Genomic DNA, 22,800 nt, shown 5'->3' with positions numbered 1-22,800 from the left:
ACATGGATTAATGTGCATTACTGAATGATTGATTGATCATTGTTAAAACAAATAATGTTTCAGTACGTTGTATATTGATACTGTGTGCAGCTATTTTGTAAATAAATATTAAATCAATATCACCATAAAAAATGACATACAGAAAGGAAACATTTACAACACACATAACATTTAAATACCACTTAAACGAACAGAGTAATTCTTGAGAATAACGTTGTAGGTGTAAAAGTACTTCATTCTCATGTAGGTTAATCGTTTAATGAAGGAATCTTGCGTTAATATGTCGGAACTCTACTCGCTGTAAGAATCATTATGCAATTACTAAAACGATTCTTCATAGTGATCACAATAGATAAAAGTTTATAGTGATATTCTAGTCCATATACGAGCAGGGGCGCATATACGAGCGCACATTCATAAATAAACTATGATCATTTGCGCTTTGTATGTACATTAATCAATGTAAAATATATATATCGCGCGCGCGCGGGCATTTAACATTTATAGAGACTATGGATATTAATTTTGTATATTATTGTATTATATGACAGTTAAAAAACAATGTGTGCCTATGGACACGTCGTTATTAAAATCTTGTTGTATCTTTTTCAAATAAATTACGAAATTTTATTGGATGAATCCTATATAACAAAATATAAATGTTACCTAAATATTGTATAATTTATTGGATTAAACTATATACAATTTAACACTTATATACATGACATAAAATTTTGTCAAAAAAAAAGAAGAAATAAATTTTATGAAGAAATGAAATATTAGTTTGTTTTGGACTCTAATTTATTTATCATCTCGACTAAAATTTTCATTTGTATATTACTATGCAATATACCTTCTAGTTTTTCCAATTCTTCGCCTCCTGTCATAAACAATTTTAAATTATGCATTGTTCCATTTTCTAATCTGTGATCCGTGATACGATCTTGATTATAATTATATGTTCTTATCTTTTCATTCCTGAATTTTAAGCCCATTTGCTTTTTACGCATTTCACTAACAATCCCAATTTGTTTATTCAATTCTTGTTGATATAAAATAGTTTTTAGCTTCAAGAGTGCTATTTCTTTATTTTTTATTTGTGATCTTTGCGTTTCACAACATACTGTTATTCCAGTTGGGCAATGAGTTATTCTCACAGCAGAATCAGTTGTATTTACATGTTGACCACCAGCACCTGATGATCGCATTGTTTCTATCTTCAAATCCTTATGATTTAAATTAGTTTCAATATCTGTGGGTTCTGGTAAAATAGCAACTGATACTGTACTGGTATGCATACGACCAGACTTTTCAGTTTTTGGTATTCTTTGTACTCTATGAACGCCTCCTTCATATCTAAATTTTTTAAAAGCTAAATTACCTTTAAGTAAAATACTAGTATGCCTTATGCCATTTTCACTTTTATCCAGCTCCAATAATTCATGTTCTATTCCTAAATAATCTGCATATCCTAAATACATTTTATAAAGATCTTCAACAAAAAGCATAGCCTCTTGACCTCCAACACCAGCTGATATTTCAAGAATGATATTGTTATAATTTTCTTTATCGAGATCATACAGAATTATATTCAATAACTTTTCATCCAGATCATCCAACTGTTTTTTATATATTACTTCTTCTTCCTGAGCTAATCGTTTCATTTCCTCGTCTTCTTTACCTAAAGAATAAGTTTTGAACAATTATCTATATTAACTCTGTATGACAACATCAGAAATAAGTTAAAAATAAATAAATAAATATCAAATTATGACTTTATATTAAAAAGTGGGCTATTATTTACCAAGATCTTTCAAGTATTTTACATTTTCCTTAATATTAATACGATCTTCCAACGTGACTGCCACAGATTTAATATCAATCATTTTTACAAAATTATTTTCCTTCCATTGATTACTTTGATAAGTATCAGAAAGATAATCTAAATACTTTTTAACACTATTATCAGAAAGTGGTAAATTTAAACGTGATGCAAATACATTATTTGACATGAAACGAAACAATCCTTTGAGGTTATGTAATGTATTTAGGTTGATTAAAGAATTACACCTTTGCGAAGTATCATATATCATTATAGGTCGTCTATGAACATTAAATCTTCTTGACAATATTAGAAGAAACATGATCGTTTTCGTTGTTAAAAAAAATCTAATCCAAAAGACGTATATCATACAAACACAAGATTTCAAATGAGACCGCTAGTTTTACCTAGCTTAACCATTTGAAAAAAAGAATATTGAAGAGTGCGCTTAAAGAGTATCGTCTGCTAATCAGTGTGGACGGGATAAAATTATTAATATGTACATACTTTAAAAAAGTTGATACAATCAATATTTCATTTCTAAGATATATATTTGGTTATGTCTATCGCCGTATAAATGAAGTACAACTTCATTCAAAATTCATCTACGAAGAAATCATTTGATTTGATTGTTTTATGTTTCTTATAATCTGAATTTAGTCGAATATATTCAGTTAAATTTTTTATTAAGAACGTTGGTCTTTCTGTATGAAAATCGTCTATACAGTTTGATATACCGATCGTTTGTTACTTCAAATTGATATCTTTAACTTAAAAAGTCATTGAAATAATTATTATAATATAGATAGAAATAATAGAAAGTTATCCTTTAAAAGAAAAGAAAGAACATTTCGCTAGATGGTGCGCATAAGGCTTACGAATGAGAAGAATAAATACACATATATGATTTCACTCTTGCATTAAATTTTTACTTACATACACGTCTGGATTCGCGCTAACGATCACGCTCGCCAATCGCAGTAAAGACCGAGGCATATTTACCTCAGAACCTTCCAAATTATTCTTCCATAAATTTTGTTCTATACCTGAAGGATATACGGATGGTAATAAAACATTTAAAGTATGTACCTTTTATATTGTACATAATTGCAAGGTTCATTCAGGTAACGGTACATAGACAAATATATATATATGTATATATATATATATATACGCACACATACATTTATATATAACGGGAAAAAGGGAAAAAGAATAACGAATGTGAGGTCAGAAAAGGGAGTTGGAATAATAAAACTAGAGAGAGAATGAGAGAGAGAGAGTAAGTGGTGGGAGTAAAGGGTATGGGGCAGGGGAGAGAAGGATAGGGGCAGGGAGAACATTGAAATAAATTCGAAATTTTACTCGTTCTTCACGCATTACTAGTTCGTTGCTTGATAAGTAAAGTTTGTTAAATATATTATTAAGTTTAGAAAAAGACAAAGGAAAAAGAAAAAGAACGAAATTCGAGACAAGAGAAGCGAAAGAAAGATAGTGCGAGTAAGAAAGAGAGAGAGAGAGAGAGAGAGAGAGAGAGAGAAAGAGAGAGAGATAATGTGATAGAGTGAGATAGGAGAAAGAGAGCGACGATACATATGTACGGCGGGGCAAGCGTAGAACGGCGGACTGTTACGAGCGACGATAGTATTTTTCGTTGAAATAAATTCGATAAAGATTTCGAAAAAAGGGATTACTTAGGTACTAATGTTCGTAAGTATTGATAAACTTTCATTGTATTTAATTTAAAATAAATTTCTCCAAATGAATCGCGTTAAATAATACATATAATGTAAATGATTTCGATGCTTGTTCTAAATAAAAAAAATTGATTTTGATGTATGATGTGCAGGCTCAATCTCTCTTAATATAATAACGCGAGAAAACATGGAATCGTGCGAGAATCGGACTCAAGAAAAAAATCAAGAAGGTGGTAAGTTGTTTTGTTTGTTTTCTTTTTTTTCTTTTTTTTTTTTTTTATTTGTTTTTCTCTTTCTTTCCTTCTTTTAACGTTCTCTCACAGATTATTATTAATTTATCTTAGTTGCAATATATCGTATTTTATAATTATATAACGTTGTGTGATTTAGATCGTAACAAAACCGCGCTAGATGTTGTTTGGTAACCTTAAGTTTTACGGAATATTTTACTTTTCTATTGTAAAAAAAAAACTATTGCTTTTAACAATCATAAATGTATGATTTTTAGATAAAGAGATATTATAATGGAATTTATAAATAAACTTGTTGTTCAAGTCCCATTGATATATTTACGAACGTGAAAATATCACCTTTCGAACTTCATTTTCTAAACTTAATCGTATATATAATCATGAATTTATTATCTCTAAAATTTACATATTTATATATACGATTACAATCGATATCTATCTATATATGCGTTTATCGAATATATACAAATATTATAACAAGAAAATAAATAATCGTATAAAAGTTGTAAATTATTATTTTTTTTTTTTGATTTCTTTATTTATTTATTTTTTTTTTTTATTTTTTTATTTTTTTATTTTTTTTCATTATAATATTTTAATAAAAATTTTATTTTATAAAAAATATTAATATATTATTTTTAATTATTGTAATTATAAATAAATATACATGTCAATGTGATTAGAAATTAAAAGATTATATATTTAAATAATATGGAAGAAAAAATAATTTTTCAATATAATATTATTTATTTTTATTATATTTTTAATTATCTCAAATTATTGTTACAGAAAATGGATTTTTTTGGCAAGATTACCTTGATGCTACTGAAAGTGTTGAGGTTCCACAAATTATGTTTCCACATGTAGAATTAACATTACAAAGTGGGATTGAAATAGGAATGGCTTTAGAGGTACCAGTAGGAAAAACAATAAATGAATCTGATATTACTTATTGGATAGCTTCGATTGTTATGGCTTGTGGACCACTACTAAGATTACGTTACTTTGGTGGAGATGAGAGGACGTTAGAATTTTGGTTTAATCTTACTAAAGAAGCTGCTCATGAACTTGGATGGTGTACAGCAAATAATAAAAAATTAGAGCCTCCTGATGTTGTACTTCAAAGATCACCAGATTGCATTGAAAAATTATCTCATTTTTTAACAACTGCACGTACTGTACCACCAGGAATGTTAACTGGGGTAAATTTTAATTTTCCTCTTCATACTTGTAATTGTTTACAATATTATTCTAATTTTATTACAATTGTTATTAACAAATATATCTCTTTTCATAGGATGGCCTTAGCATGACAGAAAAGATTAAACAAGGAATGAAAGTTGAAGTAAGCGATGTGTTACATCCTTATAAATTATGGGTAGCTACGGTAAGAATTATTACGTTGTACCAAATTATAATCTAACTTTAATTTCATGGTATTATTAAAAATGTCACATTGTATTTTAATTATTATTTTATGAATAAATTTGTTTTCAGATTATAGAAAATGTTGGAGGGCGTCTTTTATTAAGGTATGATACACCTGGTTCGTCGTTTAAGGACTTCTGGATGTTTTGTACATCAGAACATCTACATCAATATGGATTTGCATGTAAATCAGATTCAACTTGGTTTTTAGAACCACCTAGTTCTATAGTAGATATGCATACTTATGAAGAATGGAAAGATTTACTTGAATCAAAACCAAAAAATTGTGATATACCAGTAGAATTATTTAAAAATGAAGTTGACCATCCTAAACATAATTTTAAAGTTGGAATGAAATTGGAGGCATTGAATCCAATAAATCAGACAAAAATATGTCCTGCTACTATTATTAAAGTATTTGATGACATATACTTTCTAGTCCATATTGATAAATATGATGAAAATGTAAAGGGTACTGATATTGACTCTTGCTTATATAATCAATCTGAAAAAAATACATGGCTTTGTACAGCAGAACATCCATACATATTTCCAATTGGCTGGTCAAAAAAACATAATATCAAGTAAGTATTGTTTGATGTATACACGATATTTATTATTCATAATATTTTATTAAAAATGCGATATTAATAAATTTTTTATATTTATATTTTTCATAGAATTACACATCCAGAAGGCTGGATTTCCACTAGTGATGAGTTTGATTGGGATGAATACTTGAAGAAAACAGGAAGTATAAAAGCTGAAGAAAATTTATTTTATGAGAGAAAAAATGCAGCAGATGCAGGTTTTGAATGCGGTATGCGTTTAGAAGCTGTTGATCCAGAATATGAGAACATTATCTGTGCTGCTCATATTACTAAAATTGTTATGAATTTATTATGGATAAAATTAGATAATTATGAAGACAACAAACCAGAACATATAGTTCATATGCGTTCCTTAGAGATATTTCCTGTTGGATGGTGTGAATCAAATCATTATCCATTAAAACCACCAAAAGACTACATTGAAATTTGTAAAAAAGTACAAACACCTGTAAAAGAAGAAAAAAAAAATAATGTACTTGACATACCAATTTCAGAACCACGTTCCTCATTGTGGTGTCCAAAAATATATTTTAATTATCGTTGTTTTACTGGTCCAATGATATCAAAAGGAAAATTAGCTACTTTACCAAAGGCTGTAGGACCTGGTCCCGTAGTCTTAGTAATGAGAGAAGTTTTATCCATGATAGTGTCTGTTGGATATAGAAGTGCCAGAATTTTGAAGGTATTACAGTGTGATTCAAAGCCAGATCCTGGGTATCGTTTGGAAGTTTTAAAAGCAAAACACAAAAATAATACGTATCGTGCAAGTGTTGCTGTTGTTACTTCTGGAGACATGGTAGCAGACTTTTGTAGAAATATTTGTAAAAAATTGATGGTGTGTCCTAATTTATTTGGACCCTTGCATGTATTAGAAAATGAATGTCCGGACAAATGTCATAAAACATCAAAAACAAAATTCAGTAAGTATAACAAATACATCCACATGTTTTGTATTTTTCATTATTTAACTTTAACAATTTTTAATTTCAGCAGCATCAGTGGGAACTGGAAAACGAGGCAAACCAAAAGGTTATACGAGTATAATGGTACAAAAACCAAGGGCATGGGGTGGTAGACGTAGAAGAAGGCGTGGGAGATGGAGTAATAGAGACAAAAGAATTAACTATGAATACGAAGATGAAATGCCTTTTATGCCGTTGGATTTAGCAAAACATATGTCAGATGGTCTTGAAGAAACATTTGATGGTAGACAACCTCTTTCAGAAATAGATATTATGATACAAAAAGGTTTAGAAAAATCAGATAAGTCAGATGATTTTAAGACTGAACCTCCGTCAAGTAATGCTTCAGAGGATTCTGGAAGTTCGTTTAACGATAGAAAAATGAAAGATAATCGAGCAGGAAGTCCTAATAGTTTGAATACTAAACATCATTTTACAAGGTTTAGTCAAAATGTAACAACCACTAGAGGAAGTAAAAGGGAACGTGACTGGGACACAAGTATAGAGTCCGATTGCTCTGAAGCAGATGCAGAATATGTAAGAATGCAAAAAAAACAAAGACGACCGAAAACACGTAAACTTGATTCAAATCCTTTATTTTGGACCGTTGATGACGTATTTCGATATCTTAAAAAGACAAATGATTGTAAAGACATCGCTTATCGTGTTAAACAAGAAGTGAGTCATACTTGATTACGTCACATACAAAATTCAAAAAAACAAACTTTTTAATAACAAATAATAATATGATTTTTTGTTCTCGTCTTTCAGGAAATCGATGGTCTCGCCTTTTTATTATTAAACTTACCATCTCTCACGCAACATATGAAATTACGAACAAGCTTAGCCATGAAACTTTGTCGTCATGTTGAACAAGTGAAAGTCACATTCTTTTTACGACACATTAATGAAATTGATCCAGAAAAGTATCCTATAGCATAAATTTTTAATTTTTAAACGAATTTTTTTATTTATAAATTGTATAATAATGTATTAATTTAAAACCAAAAGAATGTTTGCAAAAATATTTAGTGTATTGCATATCCAATAGTGATTATATATGTATTTTAATTTATATAAAAATGTGTGGTAATGATAGCAATAAGCAAGATAAATATCTTTTGAGAAATACGATTTAAAAGTGAGATTATATATATATATATATATATATTTTTTTTTTCTTGTGTAACAAAAATGAAAAGATATATAGATAGAAGAATTCTAATTGAATGAAAACAATTTGTCATACATAATATATGCGTATTTTACCGTTAAATGCTTTTTCCATTTGACTCTACAATTATGTGCAAAGGTTATATAATTTTTTTACACGCACACACACACACATATGTATGTATGTATATATATTATTGTATCTGTCTATGTGTATATATATAATATATATATATACACAATAAAAAATATAGAAATTATTATTTAATCGTAATAATAACGATTAAAAAAAATATGTACATTGTCATATCTATAATTGGATGCAATTACAATATCAGAAAAATTTTAATTATATATTAATGGTAATTAAATTGATTTATTGTAATTAATCAAGATATCTACAATGTTAGTTTTATATGAATTATTCTAAATTTGAAACTATATTGTCAGTGATAAACACAACAAACCTGATCTTTTAGAAAATTTTGCCAAACTGCCTTTATTCTAGATAGCATTTTAAAGAAATTATTATTTTTAAATAGACTTGGAGAAGAATATAAATGTATTTTATCTAAGTTGTACATAATTCTCTTCATTTAAATCATGTAAAATATATACCAATAATTATATTCGATTGAACAAACCTTTGTTCCTTAATATCCTTCCACGAATTTTGTTTTCTTCAAATATTTATTTTAATATCTTATATAAGCCTAACCTTAAACATTAGTTTAATCCGTTGCAACGAATTTAATATCAATACGATTGTTATCTATCATCTAAACTTTTCACGACTGAAAAGACAAACGTGATAATTTGTAAGCGACTCTCGTCGCAAGTTGCATTATGCGTTCACCATCCGTTACAACCAAATATGATCACGTTTATAAACGTGACCATAAAGCAACGAATAATGGAAAATTTTCAAAAATTGCATCGAAACGTAATCTTTTTAAATTGATCCAAATATGTACCCATATTATAACGTTTAAAATATCTCAATTTTGTGCGCGCAATTTTCAAAATTCCGCGTATTATATTTTGGCTAACTTCAGAGTGCTCCACCTTTAGAAATAGGAGAGCAAAGGGAATATTTTGCGCATGCGCAAGCTGTAAACGCATCAGCGTGAAATAGTATTTCATAGTTCAGTAGTTGTGTATATGCGGTAGAAAAAGAGAAGTGGGGAGAGTCTCTTAGTGTGCGTGTAACGTGCACACGTACAGTGGTACGGTACCGTACGGTACGTTCAGTGTGCGAGTCGTTTGTTTTCGATAATGCCGTAGTAATGACAGGGATTTTTGTGCACTAAAAATCAACGTAACGTTAAGATAGGTGAGTTTAATTTATCTAGAAAAATTACTTAGATCACTTTTGTTTATATTTTTGATTTAACAACGCGTGGGTGTTGGCCGTTTAACATAAGAAAGAATACGAACGAACGGTAGGCAGCATCGACGATCGATGGTGAGCTTACAGCATCGCGGGTGTGCCCGTTTGTCTACACAGGCTCGTGTTTTTCTTTCCTTTTTTATTCTTCTGATTCCCAACGGGAGTTCTTTCGTGACAATGAGAAATCCGATCGATCATTCTTTTTTATATAAGGAAAAAAAAATACAGGGCAAAAAGGTGGAAATACAAAATGCGTCGAACTTGAGTTTTCGATCGTCGATACTTTCTCGATGATTTTTCTATGATCTTATAATTTCGAAGGACGTCGAGTTCGGTGAGATCATCCCAGAAATTCTTTCCATTCGATGAATGCATTTCTTTTTATAGAATAAAATATTGCGCTAGAAAATCCTCATTTTAAACTTTCGCAATATGTATGTGTATCTACAGAGTATGGATCGATTCTCCGTGCTCTATTTTTCCCTTCATACGATACCTACAAAATAGCTTGGCTAAATAATTGTGACACATGTAGAGAGACGTTCCTAATTACCTTTTATAGTTTCCTCACGCTCGTGGAGTACGCCCAGTCTTCGCGTCATAATCGTGATCGGGATTTATTTCTTAAGTGTATTTTTTGAAGTTTCTACATCTCCGTGGATACGATCTACTTCAGAATAGTGACTTTAATCGACAGAACAACCCCTACGCTTATTCAAATGTACACGATTTCATACAAAGATTCGCTCATCGTTTCCGGATTTCTAGAAATCTTCAATGAATCTATTTTGCATTAATTCTTTAAAAGAAAATTGGGACAATTATTTCCAACAATTTTTTAATTAAATCCTTAAAGGATTAAAAATGATTAATGTTTCTATAAAACAATTATTCTTATCTGTGAATTTTATTTTTAAGAACATTTCTTAATAGCAAATATTTTTACTTTGTTTAGATACGAAATATAAGACGAAATATAATCTATCATGATGAGATTTGCTATATTTATTATCTCAACACTCGTATTACAATCATCAGCAATAAGTGAGTATAATATTGCGAATGGTTACTTTCCTTGTGTTTGATAAAAATTCAATTCAGTTTTTTAATATATATATATTTGATTTTTAATTTATAGTTCGTATCCCGGATATCTTAGAAGGTGAAAAATCGTAAAAATTTGCTATGTGTAAATTCTTATTGTGCTATAAAATCTAATATTTCACATTAAAAATTGAAACATATTAAGAATTTTAATTATAATTGTGTCTTTAAATGTAACATTGCACACATATTCATACATAATATTTTTTATCAATTTAAGTGTATATCCTATAAAGGATGATAATGTTTAATAATCATATTTCTTTGCTTCATTATCATTTTTTGTGCTAATTGCATTTAGAAAGATTTTGCTATGTAATTATGAAGCATAAAAAAAACTTCTTTTATAGAATCACAACTATAAAAATCATTTATCATCTGTCTGTTCTCATATACATGATACAAATGTTATTCCTGTAGATCTGATCTGTATTATTAAATATTGTATATAGCAAAGTACATTATGAATATAAATCTTATTTGTATATTTTATTTATTTATATATTTATTTGATTATACAATATATATTATATTTAAAAATTCATTGTGTTGTATCAGTTCATCTTTAATTTTACATTTAGTTCAATATTAAAATTTCATATATATAACACAGATTTTATATAATGTAGTAAAATTATACAAATAAGAATCCTTATGACAACACATACCTATTACATTCCATCATGTTATATCACATAATATTTTTATATCCAATGTACATTGTTATATTTTCATTAGGATATTGTGTTTATAATGTATAACATGTTGATATTATTATTTTTAATAATGCAAATTTTATATGATTCATCAGTTCAGTCTCCACCACGGATATCCAAGCAGCCTCCTACGGATGAACAACTTTTTCAAGTAGCTCAAGCTAAGGTCAATAATAATGATAAACCCTTCCTGATTGAATGCGAAGCGGAAGGAGAACCTGCACCAAAGTGAGTTTAATTTTTTGTTCTAATATAAGCTTAAATAAAAAATTATATTTATAAATAAATTCATTCATAAAATTTTATCTTATTTTAACTAAAGCTACAGTTTCTACTGTACTAAGAAGCCAGAGTAACTGGTCTTAATTACTAGTATGACCTCATATCCTAAAGGGGTATAAAGTTACCAGTACTGATAGATACTTTACTTCTAGTAAAAGCTGAGTCATATTTAGTTTAATCAATTTACTTAGATTTTAGGAGTAAAATAATTTTAATATGATGAATAAATTTTATTTATTTTATCTATGTATATTTAAAAAGAAATGAATCTAGTTAAATATTACATATAATAAAATTGATAATAATGGTGGATATACAGGAAAATAAATTTTCTCATTTAATAGTATAATATATATATTTTAATTATTACAATGTAAATTTCTAAATAATTGTTTAATTTGTATATGTAATAAAAATAAAAAATTGATGTTTATAACAAATTAAGTATATTAATGTTAATAATAATAATGATAATAATTTAGATATCGGTGGGTTAAAAATGGAAAAAATTTTGAATGGCCAGCATATGATGACCGTATTTCTCAACAACCAGGAAGAGGCACTTTAGTCATAGCAAGACCTCGTGATGAAGATTTAGGACAGTACCAATGTTTTGCAGAAAACGAATGGGGAATAGCTACATCAAACTCCGTTTTCGTTCGTAAAGCAGAACTTAATGCATTTAAAGATCAAACTCCAATAAGTTTAAATGCTTATGAAGGAGAACCATTTAAACTAACCTGCCAACCACCAGATGGGTGGCCAAAACCAAATGTATACTGGCTAATTCAAGATACAGCTGGTGCAATTAAATCAATTAATAATTCACGCATGACGTTAGATCCTGAAGGAAATCTTTGGTTTAGCAATGTTACAAGGAATGACGCCTCTGATGATTTCTATTATGTGTGCGCAGCAACATCTGTATTTCGAAATGAATATAAATTAGGCAGTAAAGTTTTGTTAAATGTTATTTCGAGTGGAGCATCTTCTAATCAGAATAAACATGAACCTGTTAAGCAGTATGTTAGTAGAAAAAATGAAGTTGCTCTACGTGGTAAAAAAATTGAATTATATTGTATATATGGTGGTACTCCTTTACCACAGACTGTTTGGAGTAAAAATGGAAAATTAATACAATCAAATGATAGAATTATACAAGGAAATTATGGGAAATCATTAATTATAAAGCATGTAAATTTTGAAGATGAAGGAACATACAGTTGTGAAGCATCTAATGGTGTTGGAGACGCAAATTCATATTCTATAAGTTTACAAGTAATGGCGGTTCCATATTTCACAGTAGAACCAGAGATTATAAATGCAGCAGAGGATGAAACTATTGAATTTAGATGCGAGGCAAGTGGTGTGCCTGAACCAGAAATCAAATGGATTCACAATGGAAAACCAATATCAGAGGCACCAGCTAATGATAGAAGAAAAGTTACAGCAAATTCTATCATTATAGAAAAGTTAAAAAAGAAAGACACAGGAAATTATGGGTGCAATGCCACTAATTCTTTAGGATACGTTTACAAAGACGTATATGTTAATGTCTTGGCCTTAGAACCTGAAATTACTCAACCTCCAAATGACAAAGCAACAGTAGAAGGTAAAACAGTTCGGATTACTTGTCGTGTATTTGGTGCACCAAAACCAATAGTTAAGTGGGCCAGGAATGGTCAAGAATTAACAGGAGGAAGATACAGAATTTTGGATTCAGGTGATTTAGAAATAGAAAATATAATATTCTTAGATGCAGGTAATTATGTCTGTCATGCATCTAACAAGTTTGGAGAAGTAGAAGCCTTTGCAAATCTTGTAGTAAAAGAGCGTACAAGAATTACAGACGAACCGGAAGATTATGAAGTTGCAGCAGGTTCTACTGCCACATTTAGGTATATATTTATTTATATTAAATTAATAATAATATTATATATATATTACATTAACTTGTATGTTATATTATATTATTTTTATTTTTCAGATGCAATGCTGTAACTGATTCGAGCTTAACTTTAACGATAGAGTGGTTAAGTAATGGCGAACCTATTGATTTTGAAATGGAACCACGATTTGTACGAAGTACAGATTATTCGTTAATGATTACAAAGACAACAGAATTAGACTCTGGTACTTACACTTGCGTTGCTCGTACTGAATTGGATGAAACAAGAGCACAAGCAACATTAACAGTTCAAGATGTACCTAATGCTCCAAAATTAATTGGTGTAAATTGTATGTCTGATAATGCGGTTGTACAATGGACTCCTATGGGTGATAATAGAGCACCAATTCTACGATATACTATTCAGTACAATACAAGTTTTACACCAGATACTTGGGAAACATCAGCAGATTTTGTACCTGCTACAGAACAAACATATGATGTACCAATGTCACCTTGGGCTAATTACACATTTCGTGTACTTGCATGGAACAAAATAGGTATGATTTACAAATATATACATATTATATATATATATAAGAATACTATTTTTAATTCATACAACTTTTAATCCATAATATTTCAACAGGAAAATCTTTACCTTCATCACATAGTGACGTTTGTACAACTCAGTCAGATGTTCCTTACCGCAATCCAGATAATGTTATGGGTAATGGAACTACACCTCAAAATCTTGTAATTTCTTGGACTATATTACCACAAATAGAACACAATGCTCCAAGATTTATGTACAGAGTGTATTATAAAAGAGATAGACCAGAAGAACAATGGACTATAGAGGACATAAACAATTGGAAACAACACACTCTTACAATAGATAACCAACCAACTTATCAAAAATATAAAATTAAAGTAATTGCAATTAATGAGAAAGGAGAAAGTAAAGCTGAAGTCAAGGAAGTGTATGGATATTCTGGAGAGGATGGTATGTAAAATGAATATATAAATGAGTATCGTCTATACTCATAAGATGAAACTTTTATGTTAAAATATAACTTATATTCAGTTATATTATATGTAATATATTTTAGTACCACTACAAGCTCCTGGAAACTTTACCTTGATTCAAGTCAAATCTAGTACATCTGCACTACTCTCATGGAATGCCGTCCCCGAAGAATCAGTGAGAGGTGAATTAAAAGGTTATAAAATTCAAACTTGGACAGAAAAAGAAGGTGAAAAAGGAATGCGTGAAATTGACATTAGAGGTGGCAATATGACACGCGCTTTAGTTAATAAATTCATTCCGTATAGTAAAAATTTTGTCAGGATTCTTGCTTATAATGGAAGGTAACTTAAATATTCAAGCATATCATCTCTTAACTTTGGAATTGGTTAAATACATCTGTTAACACTTTTTTTATATATAGATATGCAGGACCTCCATCTGAGACATTAAGTTTTGATACACCTGAAGGTGTTCCAGGAACAGTACTTAGTTTTGAAGCTTTTCCTATGGGCTCTAGTGCACTCTTTCTTGTCTGGTCAAAGCCTGCTGAACCAAATGGTGTTTTAACTGGATATAAAATTTATTATAGGGTAGTAAATGGAACTAGATTAGAAACATTATTAGAAAGGAAACCACATATATCAGATCCAGAAGCTACTAGTGCTAAATTAGCAGCTTTGGCGCCTGATACAAAATATAGAGTCCATATTCGAGCTACAACCAAAGTTGGTGAAGGAAATGAGTAAGTTTTGTTAATATAGAATTTATTTATCAAGAAGATTGTTTATCATTAAGATAAAAAATGTCTTTTTTTATAGTTATTTCATCGAAAAAAGAACACGTACTTCTCAAAGACCAGACGTACCTCAATTTACATGGGACACTATTCCCAAAGAAAATGGATATTCGAATGTAAGGATTACGTGGCAACCAAATTTAAATGGCAATCCTGGTAGTCATTTCTTTGTAAAATATAATTTGAAAGGTGAAACAATTGCTTCTGAAACGGATCCCGAATTTCAATCGAATACGATTGAAGTAAGTAATAAATAATATAATTTCTTCTGAAAATTATAAATTTTAATAGCAAAATTTCATCAAATCTTTTTATATAGGTACGTGGACTTCCAAGTGGTGAAGTCTATGTTATGTCTGTAGTTGCTGTTGATGGAGATTATGTTACTGAAAGTGTACCACAAGAAGTAGAAACCAGCAGTGAAGGGCCAATAATTCAACCTAAAGAAAACGTTGCAACAGCTGGGTGGTTCATAGGTAATACTTTGAAGAAAAAAATTTGATGTATTCATATATTATGATATTCATTAATAATAATAATTACTTAATAATTAAGTATTAACTATATTTAATAATTTATGTAGGTATGATGTTGGCAATAGCTTTCCTTCTATTTGTTCTGATTATTGTCTGCATAATTAAACGAAATAGAGGTGGAAAATATGCAGTGCATGAACGTGAATTAGCTGCTGGACGAGGAGATTATCCTGACGAAGGTGGTTTCCATGAATATTCTCAACCTTTAGATACTAAATCTGCCGGTGGCCGCGCGTCGTTGGCCTCGTCATCTCATCAAGATGGAAAACATCCAGAATCTGACACTGATTCTATGGCAGAATATGGAGAAGGTTAGTTTTGACGCAATAAATTGTTTAATCAAATATTTTTTATATACAAAACATACTCTCACTGTAGAAAATGAAGAACAAAGCATGCTATATATGATATTGTTCGTTTATCGTTTTTATTTTTGCTATATAAATTGTCTTATTTGCAAAAAAAATGTTCTCAGCTTCATTGTATTTGCCAGCTTATGCACAATTTATAAAAGAAAAAAATTATATATCATTTGATAATAGATAATATATGTATATAATATTGCATTAATTTCCGTATAGCTTTCGTGCTATTTTTATGTATTACACTTTTCTTATCTTTTTATTATACATTTTATTTGCTTTGTTGCTTGACTTAATACAGAGGGTATGAACGAGGATGGATCTTTCATTGGTCAATATGGTCGGCATCGTAAACAAGAACCTAATTCACAAGCATTTGCAACGTTGGTATAAGGTAGGTAATGTTACATCGTTGGTATTATATGCTTTTTTATTAATTGTTTGGTTTTCACTTTAAGACACACATTCATTGATACTTTAAATAGAATTAAAACATAAAAGGAATGTATTTTATAATGTTTTCTATATATATGGTTTATAGGACCTTTCACAGAAGATGGATCATTTATTGGGCAATATGGTCCAAAAGGCAGACCAGAGGAAACACCGTCCATTCCAACCGGGACTATGGCCACGTACGTGTAACCTCTCTAAGAATCTCATTCAAACAAGATAAAAGATCTTTTCTCATCATGGTAAGGAATACGAATCCTTACCTGCTGCAGCAATTTCGCTATGCACTTTGCGCTGGGCGCAATGTCCAACACTATACTGCCAATTAGAATTTGTTTTTGGGTTTTATAGTTTACTTAAAGAAATTCATGAATTTGTGCATTTAATATTTGTAAGAAAAGTTATGTATACATGTGGCTCTTTAAGTTCTTTTTTTACTTTCTTTTTTCATATTAATCTATATACTAAGAGATTATAATAATATAAATTTGTTTACAGTTTAAAAATTGAAAAAAATGTTATGACATAATTAGAGGTCATTTGAAAGAAAATTAAAAAAATATATTAAATATAACTACCACATGTGTATATATTTGAATATATGACGTATTAAATGACAATGCAAGATGTAAATTTATTTTATTCATCTCTGGTCAGTTGTAAAACCCAAAGACAATAGGTGTTTCATAGCGTGCAAGCTATTTATGAAAATAGAACTGTAGAAACTAATCTCCAATATCTATGGTAATATTTGACAAGGCTAGATTGAAGGCAGACACTTTAGCTTATTACAGGGTATCTAAAATGTGTTTGCATTATTCGGATTGTGGTGTATATGTATCTATGAGTGGAAAATACTTTCAGGATAGCATATACCGTCAAACATTTTGCCTCACGTTTTATGTGTTCAAAAATAAAAATTTTACAATCTATTGAAATAATATACACAAAACATCTTCAATGTGATAAATTATAATCTAGCCTATAGTATTTGAAAAATACTGATATAACAACCTACCTAATGTGAAAATTATCTTTCTCAATATTATTATTATTATACAAAATTAGATGAAAATATTAAAGGACAGCTTAAGAAGCGATGTCACAATCTGGCCTCGACTGAATGTTACTTCTTAAGGAAGTTCTCCCTAAAGATCTTTAGATACACAATCAATTTTTACTCTGCAGACAGAGGGCCAAATTTATTGAATTATTAATTATCTATGATTATTGTGCACTTGCACATTGATTACAGATACGAGAGCAAAACAAAAATATATATATAAAAAAAAAAAACTGTATCACACATATTTAATATAATATTAACAAAACATTGTACACACACATGCACTATAGTAGTTAGATATCACAAGGCCTCTAATCGTTGCTTTTTGTATGTGAAACATGCTCTAGTTAACACTTAGCCAACCAAATGGGGAGATCTCTCTACTTTGAAATAAGTCACTATATGACCGGCCGGGGGATCTCTTATTTTTTTCTTAGCAACGCTTTTATCTTGTTTATTTTTTTTCATTAGTCAATCTTGAACTGAAATTGTTCTAAATTCATCAAATACCTTTTCTGCTTTTGTAAAACACAATTTTTAATAAAATCTGTTAAATAAGTTCAGTTAAAGTTAATGAAAGAAGTTGTAGTTCCCAATTAAAACTAAATAATATTTTATAAGGTATAAAAAAAATACCGATACTTATTATGTTTATGAAACTTATTTCTTTTTTGCAAGATTTATTATAATCCAAGGAACATAATATAAGATTATTATTTAATTAATATATAAAGTATTGAGAATATATAAAGAGACATTATATTAATAGACAAGAAGACATAAGAGATCTGACAAGAGTAAAAAGAAAGAACACAAGGGACAACTATTAAGTAACACTATTATGTTTGATTATAGTATACTGAGTATTTAAAGAGAATAAGACAGACTTGTTATTTTTTTTCAGAGTACATGTACAATTAATTTAGGTTATTAAATTAGTAAATTTCATACAATGTGTACAGGTTGTCTGCAAAAGTGTCACAAGCAAATATGTTAGGTACAAAGGCAATGAAAAAAAAGGTACAAAATGTAAAATACTTATAGAAATGCGAGATAATTCATAAATATATTATACTCCAAAATGATATATATTTCAGCTTATCAGAAGGAAAGAAATATGGTACAATTTTGTCTGCAACATAATATCAAAGATTTATCCGTATATTAACCGAAAAGAAAAAAAAAAAAAAGAAAGAAAAGAAATATATCCTCTTTGGTGCTGCATGTATAAATGTTTTGTCAAAAAATATTTGTTAGGACCTTTCTTGCCGATTATCCTGTACAAATGACTTTGACGTCGAAAAAATTAATAATTATATATGTGGGTGCATAAAAGGAAAGAAAGCTATCGTGTGTGTGCGTGTATATATATATATATATATATATATATATATACACATACATATAAAATGACACTAATATATATATATAATAAAAATGCCAAGTAATTCGAAAGATAAAGTTCAATACGTATATCATAAAGTACTGATTTCTGATATATTACTTCCATTGTTAGTCAGAACGTCGTATTATATACATACGTCGACGTCGACGTCGAAGTCATACGATAAATAGTTATACGTACGTTTTTTCACATAATTTAATATATAATTTTATATTGGATTCCCCGTAAATATTTTTCGAAGGAATCTCTAAATAGAATTTAAAATGAAACTTTGAATCTCCACGAATGTATATTAAATATTTCATTATATTTGCGTAAACTTCCAATATATACATCCGTATATAAACGACTTATTGCATTTTTATACTTTTTATCATTTTTACAATCGCAAATATCTTTTTTCTGATCTATTTTTTTTTTTCTAGTTTTTTCCTTATATAACAGATATTTCGAAGCCTATATCGTACCGTTACTTGCGTTGAAGAAACTATCTATGCGCATAGAAATTTATGTACAAGAAATAGTTGTATGTATTTTACATTGACGCAAAATAATAGTGAGTTAACGATTTACATATACACACGTTTCTTTTTGTATTTCTATTTCTTCTTCTTCTTTTTTCTTTTTCTTTTTTTTCTTTCTTTCTTTTTTTTTTTTTTTTTTTTTTTTTTTTTGTAATATTTACTTTGTTCACGTGCATATAATATTTGTTATGAAGTTGAAAACGTTATATAGAAACTAACATATTCTTTTGCTTTATATTTTATGCAATTGGATATATACATATATATTGGATATATATATGTATATATATAATATATAAAATGTACGACTTATTATTGAATAGTATTTCATCGTGAAACGATTGGATAGCGCATGTTATTTGTACAAAGCAAAACACCGACTGAAAAAAAAGAGTATAGGGGAGTTAAACAATAAGAAATATTCAATGCATTTGTCTTAACATGCGTTTATCCATCACTCATATTGTTCATTGTATATTAAATTATTATAATTAGGATAATAATAATAATAATAATAATAATATGTTTTCCGAATAAAAAGAATAAATGCACGCGAGGAGTACTATCGAAAACCATCACTGTACTCTTTCTTCAAATTATTTTCTACGAAGTAGAAAAGCGCAAGAGACATTATTCAATCCGTTTATACTATCTCTTTTGTCATATTTTAGAAGAACAGCGATTATTATCGAAGATATAATATTATGTTAAAAGAAAAACCACGTTATGTAATTCGTAGAGATAATACATTTTAATATTTAAGTTACCCGTTTTCCTACGATTTCAAAATGCGCATTCCAAACGTACGTCCGTACAATATCTCCCATGTCAATGAAAAGAAAAAAAAAAAATAAAATCTACAAACGAAATTACTATCGTCTTTTCTTTATCTTACCGTTTTTTCTTATAGCCCGCAAGATATACAACAATAAGTATTAATGGTATGGCGGTATGGAAATTTGAAATAATATTGAAACTATATGGAAAAAAGAAATACTGTATTTTTTACATTATTAATTAAATTTATACATTTAAATATATCAATTTATCCACAACGAATTAACAAAAAAAAAGAAGCTTGTTTAAAGACTCGTTCATATCGATTTTGAATAAAAGAAACAGTGTATAGCTGTAGAAAAAAAAATTCTGAATCTCCTCCGACCGTATACACGACCCCCTGCAGCCTTTCACGGCTGTACCTCGTTATATCCTACGCGCCCTTTTGAGTAGAAGAAAAAGAGGAAAAAAAAAGAATTAAGAGAAGAAAAGAAGAAGAAGACATAGGTGGGGAGTTCAATAGTGAGAGGGATACAGAAGCTTGAGACAGTCGTGCGGACAGAAGTCGAGCGAGATGTGACCGATAATGTAATTATGCGGGACAGGTTTTTTGTGGTGGTACTCTAACTTGATCTCTGGAGAACAGCCATTCTCCCCCTCCCTTCACTTCTCCCTCTTTCTCTCTTCTCATCTTTTTCTCTTCTTTCTCTCGACCACTTTGGAGTGTTTTCTGCGCATAGAAATCGACGAAGATAAAAGGGGAGCGTTTATCGAAAGAGAAACAGGATTAAAAGGAGAGTATATATCCTTGGCTTTACGAGAATGAAAAAAACTCCGCCACGATCCATTGCTGTTCGTCATCATCTCGCTAGCTATTGGTTAACTCGTCATAGAAATATTTTCCTAACATTTATATGAAATATATACATTTATATATGCCTATTAAAATACATAATTATATTATATGTATATTAATAATATATTATATATCAGTCAAGAATTACCAGTTACTAGTTGCCAGTTGCTAGTCATCATCAGTCGTCAATTGGACAACTAATTATAAGGGGAAACTCTGGATAACTGAGAATGACTGAAGGCAATTCAAGGCAAGGCAATCCTCTGATTAATTATAGGTATCTTATAGAGAATACTTTTTGTATTCTGTAAAAACATGACCTCTTAAAAAAAAATTGAGACATTTCCAGATCTGAGTTTCTTATCTAATATTGGCGCTTATGTATGTCCTCCTCTATCATCCCTGAAAGTTTGAAACATCATTCCGGAAATATCCTGCATATATACATTTAAGTTTATATGTAGGTAATAATATATAATAAAATATATATAATATTAATATGCGTATATATATATATATATATATATATATATATATACATATATACAAATCATATGGATCTATGTAAATCTATAAAAAATCTAATCGTGTTTTACATATGTAAATGCCTAGAAACGATTGTGTCTTCTAAACAACCAATCATCTTCGACACACTCCAATACAGTATACATACACACAAACAAAACAAGTATTACTCGAATAATCCAGGCATTACGTAACTATCGACAAGTCACAGTACGTGGACTTGTGGCAAACCCAATTTGGTTTGCCACGACCGAGCAAAAACATTCTCGATTGTAGATAAAACGACAATCGGCCTGCTTTTACACGACCTATGAAAGAGAATCTCTCTTTCCTTCTTCCTTTCTCCTCCACCTCATCCTCTTTTCTTCCCAACTCTAACATATAATTCGCAAACAATATGAATATCGATGTTATCTTGTTTTTACGATGTTTATGGATTGTAAATAAATAAGAAATTTCGATTCTTGAAATTATATTACCACTGCTACCAATATACGCTCATTTAACCAGTGTTTCGAAAACTACAAAAAGGCGCGCAATGATTCTTTTAAAATCGTTTCTTCGCTCACAATTTCACTGCACGCTCGGTTTCTGTGCGAGTTGTGAAAAGAAAACGTTAAAACCGAAAGAGGAGACGGTAAAAACGCCAAGAAATTCACGAGGGTCTACAATGGACCATTTGTTAAAACGACGAACCATTCCTCGAGAGTCAAATATACAATGGACACTATTATCGGCTATTCATTGAATGCTTTCTTGGATCGTTTGCTCGGGTAAAGATTCGATATAATCTTAACTTTTTTTTCGCAGACACTCTGAGGATCGACTTTTAACAAGGATGATGTCTCCTTTATCTTCGAAACCTTGTGACCTGTTTCTTCAAAATTAAAATAGATCGCAGTATACAATAAATGTTTCGCCATTTTTCTTCAATTCTATTATTCGTCTTGTTCCGTTAAACAAATTTTCTTAACTATTTAATGTATTTTTTCTTTTCTTTTTTCTCTTGCAAAACATTCAAGCTCACGCTATAGATGATCTATGATATATTTTGGATGTTGAGATATTTATTTTATTTCCAATATCTCTCTTACATAAATATGTGTTATATCCAAAGACACACAGGTTTTATCTCGAAGCATCTGT

At 29.4% G+C, this 22,800-nt stretch overlaps 3 protein-coding genes across 12 annotated transcripts; 2 read left to right on the top strand and 1 right to left on the bottom strand.

Moving 5' to 3' along the window:
* Positions 1–55: 55 nt before the first annotated feature.
* mRF1 (mitochondrial translation release factor 1) lies at positions 56–2,603 on the bottom strand. Of its 2 annotated transcripts, XM_035876962.2 has the most exons (3): positions 1,805–2,601; positions 854–1,681; positions 56–641 (listed from the first exon to the last, which is right to left on the bottom strand). In XM_035876962.2, the coding sequence occupies exons 1-3, from the start codon at positions 2,190–2,192 to the stop codon at positions 628–630; spliced, it is 1,230 nt and encodes a 409-aa protein (XP_035732855.1). In that variant the 5' UTR covers positions 2,193–2,601; the 3' UTR covers positions 56–627. The 2 variants fall into 2 exon arrangements, with proteins under 2 accessions (XP_035732855.1, XP_035732854.1); XM_035876961.2 differs by having other exon boundaries at positions 56–1,681; positions 1,805–2,603.
* Positions 2,604–3,124: 521 nt separating this feature from the next.
* On the top strand, positions 3,125–7,920 carry LOC118446373 (scm-like with four MBT domains protein 2). Of its 5 annotated transcripts, none has more exons than XM_035876960.2 (8): positions 3,125–3,532; positions 3,672–3,752; positions 4,560–4,972; positions 5,068–5,157; positions 5,268–5,782; positions 5,879–6,729; positions 6,803–7,449; positions 7,543–7,920. In XM_035876960.2, the coding sequence occupies exons 2-8, from the start codon at positions 3,707–3,709 to the stop codon at positions 7,711–7,713; spliced, it is 2,733 nt and encodes a 910-aa protein (XP_035732853.2). In that variant the 5' UTR covers positions 3,125–3,532; positions 3,672–3,706; the 3' UTR covers positions 7,714–7,920. The 5 variants fall into 5 exon arrangements, with proteins under 5 accessions (XP_035732853.2, XP_085516114.1, XP_035732851.2 ...); XM_085659988.1 differs by having other exon boundaries at positions 3,126–3,520; positions 3,672–3,749; positions 6,800–7,449; XM_035876958.2 differs by having other exon boundaries at positions 3,126–3,520; positions 6,800–7,449; positions 7,543–7,919.
* A 1,184-nt stretch (positions 7,921–9,104) lies between these two features.
* On the top strand, positions 9,105–18,761 carry Nrg (Neuroglian). 5 transcript variants are annotated; one of them, XM_085659651.1, is made up of 14 exons: positions 9,105–9,277; positions 10,290–10,378; positions 10,473–10,496; positions 11,250–11,382; positions 11,919–13,334; positions 13,424–13,884; positions 13,974–14,330; positions 14,437–14,695; positions 14,776–15,096; positions 15,173–15,392; positions 15,470–15,626; positions 15,734–15,997; positions 16,350–16,442; positions 16,590–18,761. In XM_085659651.1, exons 2-13 carry the CDS (start codon positions 10,321–10,323, stop codon positions 16,439–16,441), a joined length of 3,762 nt encoding a protein of 1,253 aa, XP_085515777.1. In that variant the 5' UTR covers positions 9,105–9,277; positions 10,290–10,320; the 3' UTR covers position 16,442; positions 16,590–18,761. The 5 variants fall into 5 exon arrangements, with proteins under 5 accessions (XP_085515777.1, XP_085515775.1, XP_035732516.2 ...); XM_085659649.1 differs by lacking the exon at positions 16,350–16,442; XM_085659650.1 differs by lacking the exons at positions 9,105–9,277; positions 16,350–16,442 and adding an exon at positions 9,779–10,055.
* The last annotated feature ends 4,039 nt before the right edge of the window (positions 18,762–22,800 follow it).

This window comes from Vespa mandarinia, chromosome 10 (genome assembly GCF_050613455.1).
Source record: "Vespa mandarinia isolate Hongniang chromosome 10, ASM5061345v1, whole genome shotgun sequence".
NCBI lineage: Eukaryota > Metazoa > Arthropoda > Insecta > Hymenoptera > Vespidae > Vespa > Vespa mandarinia.
This window is presented reverse-complemented; position numbering and strand designations above follow the sequence as displayed.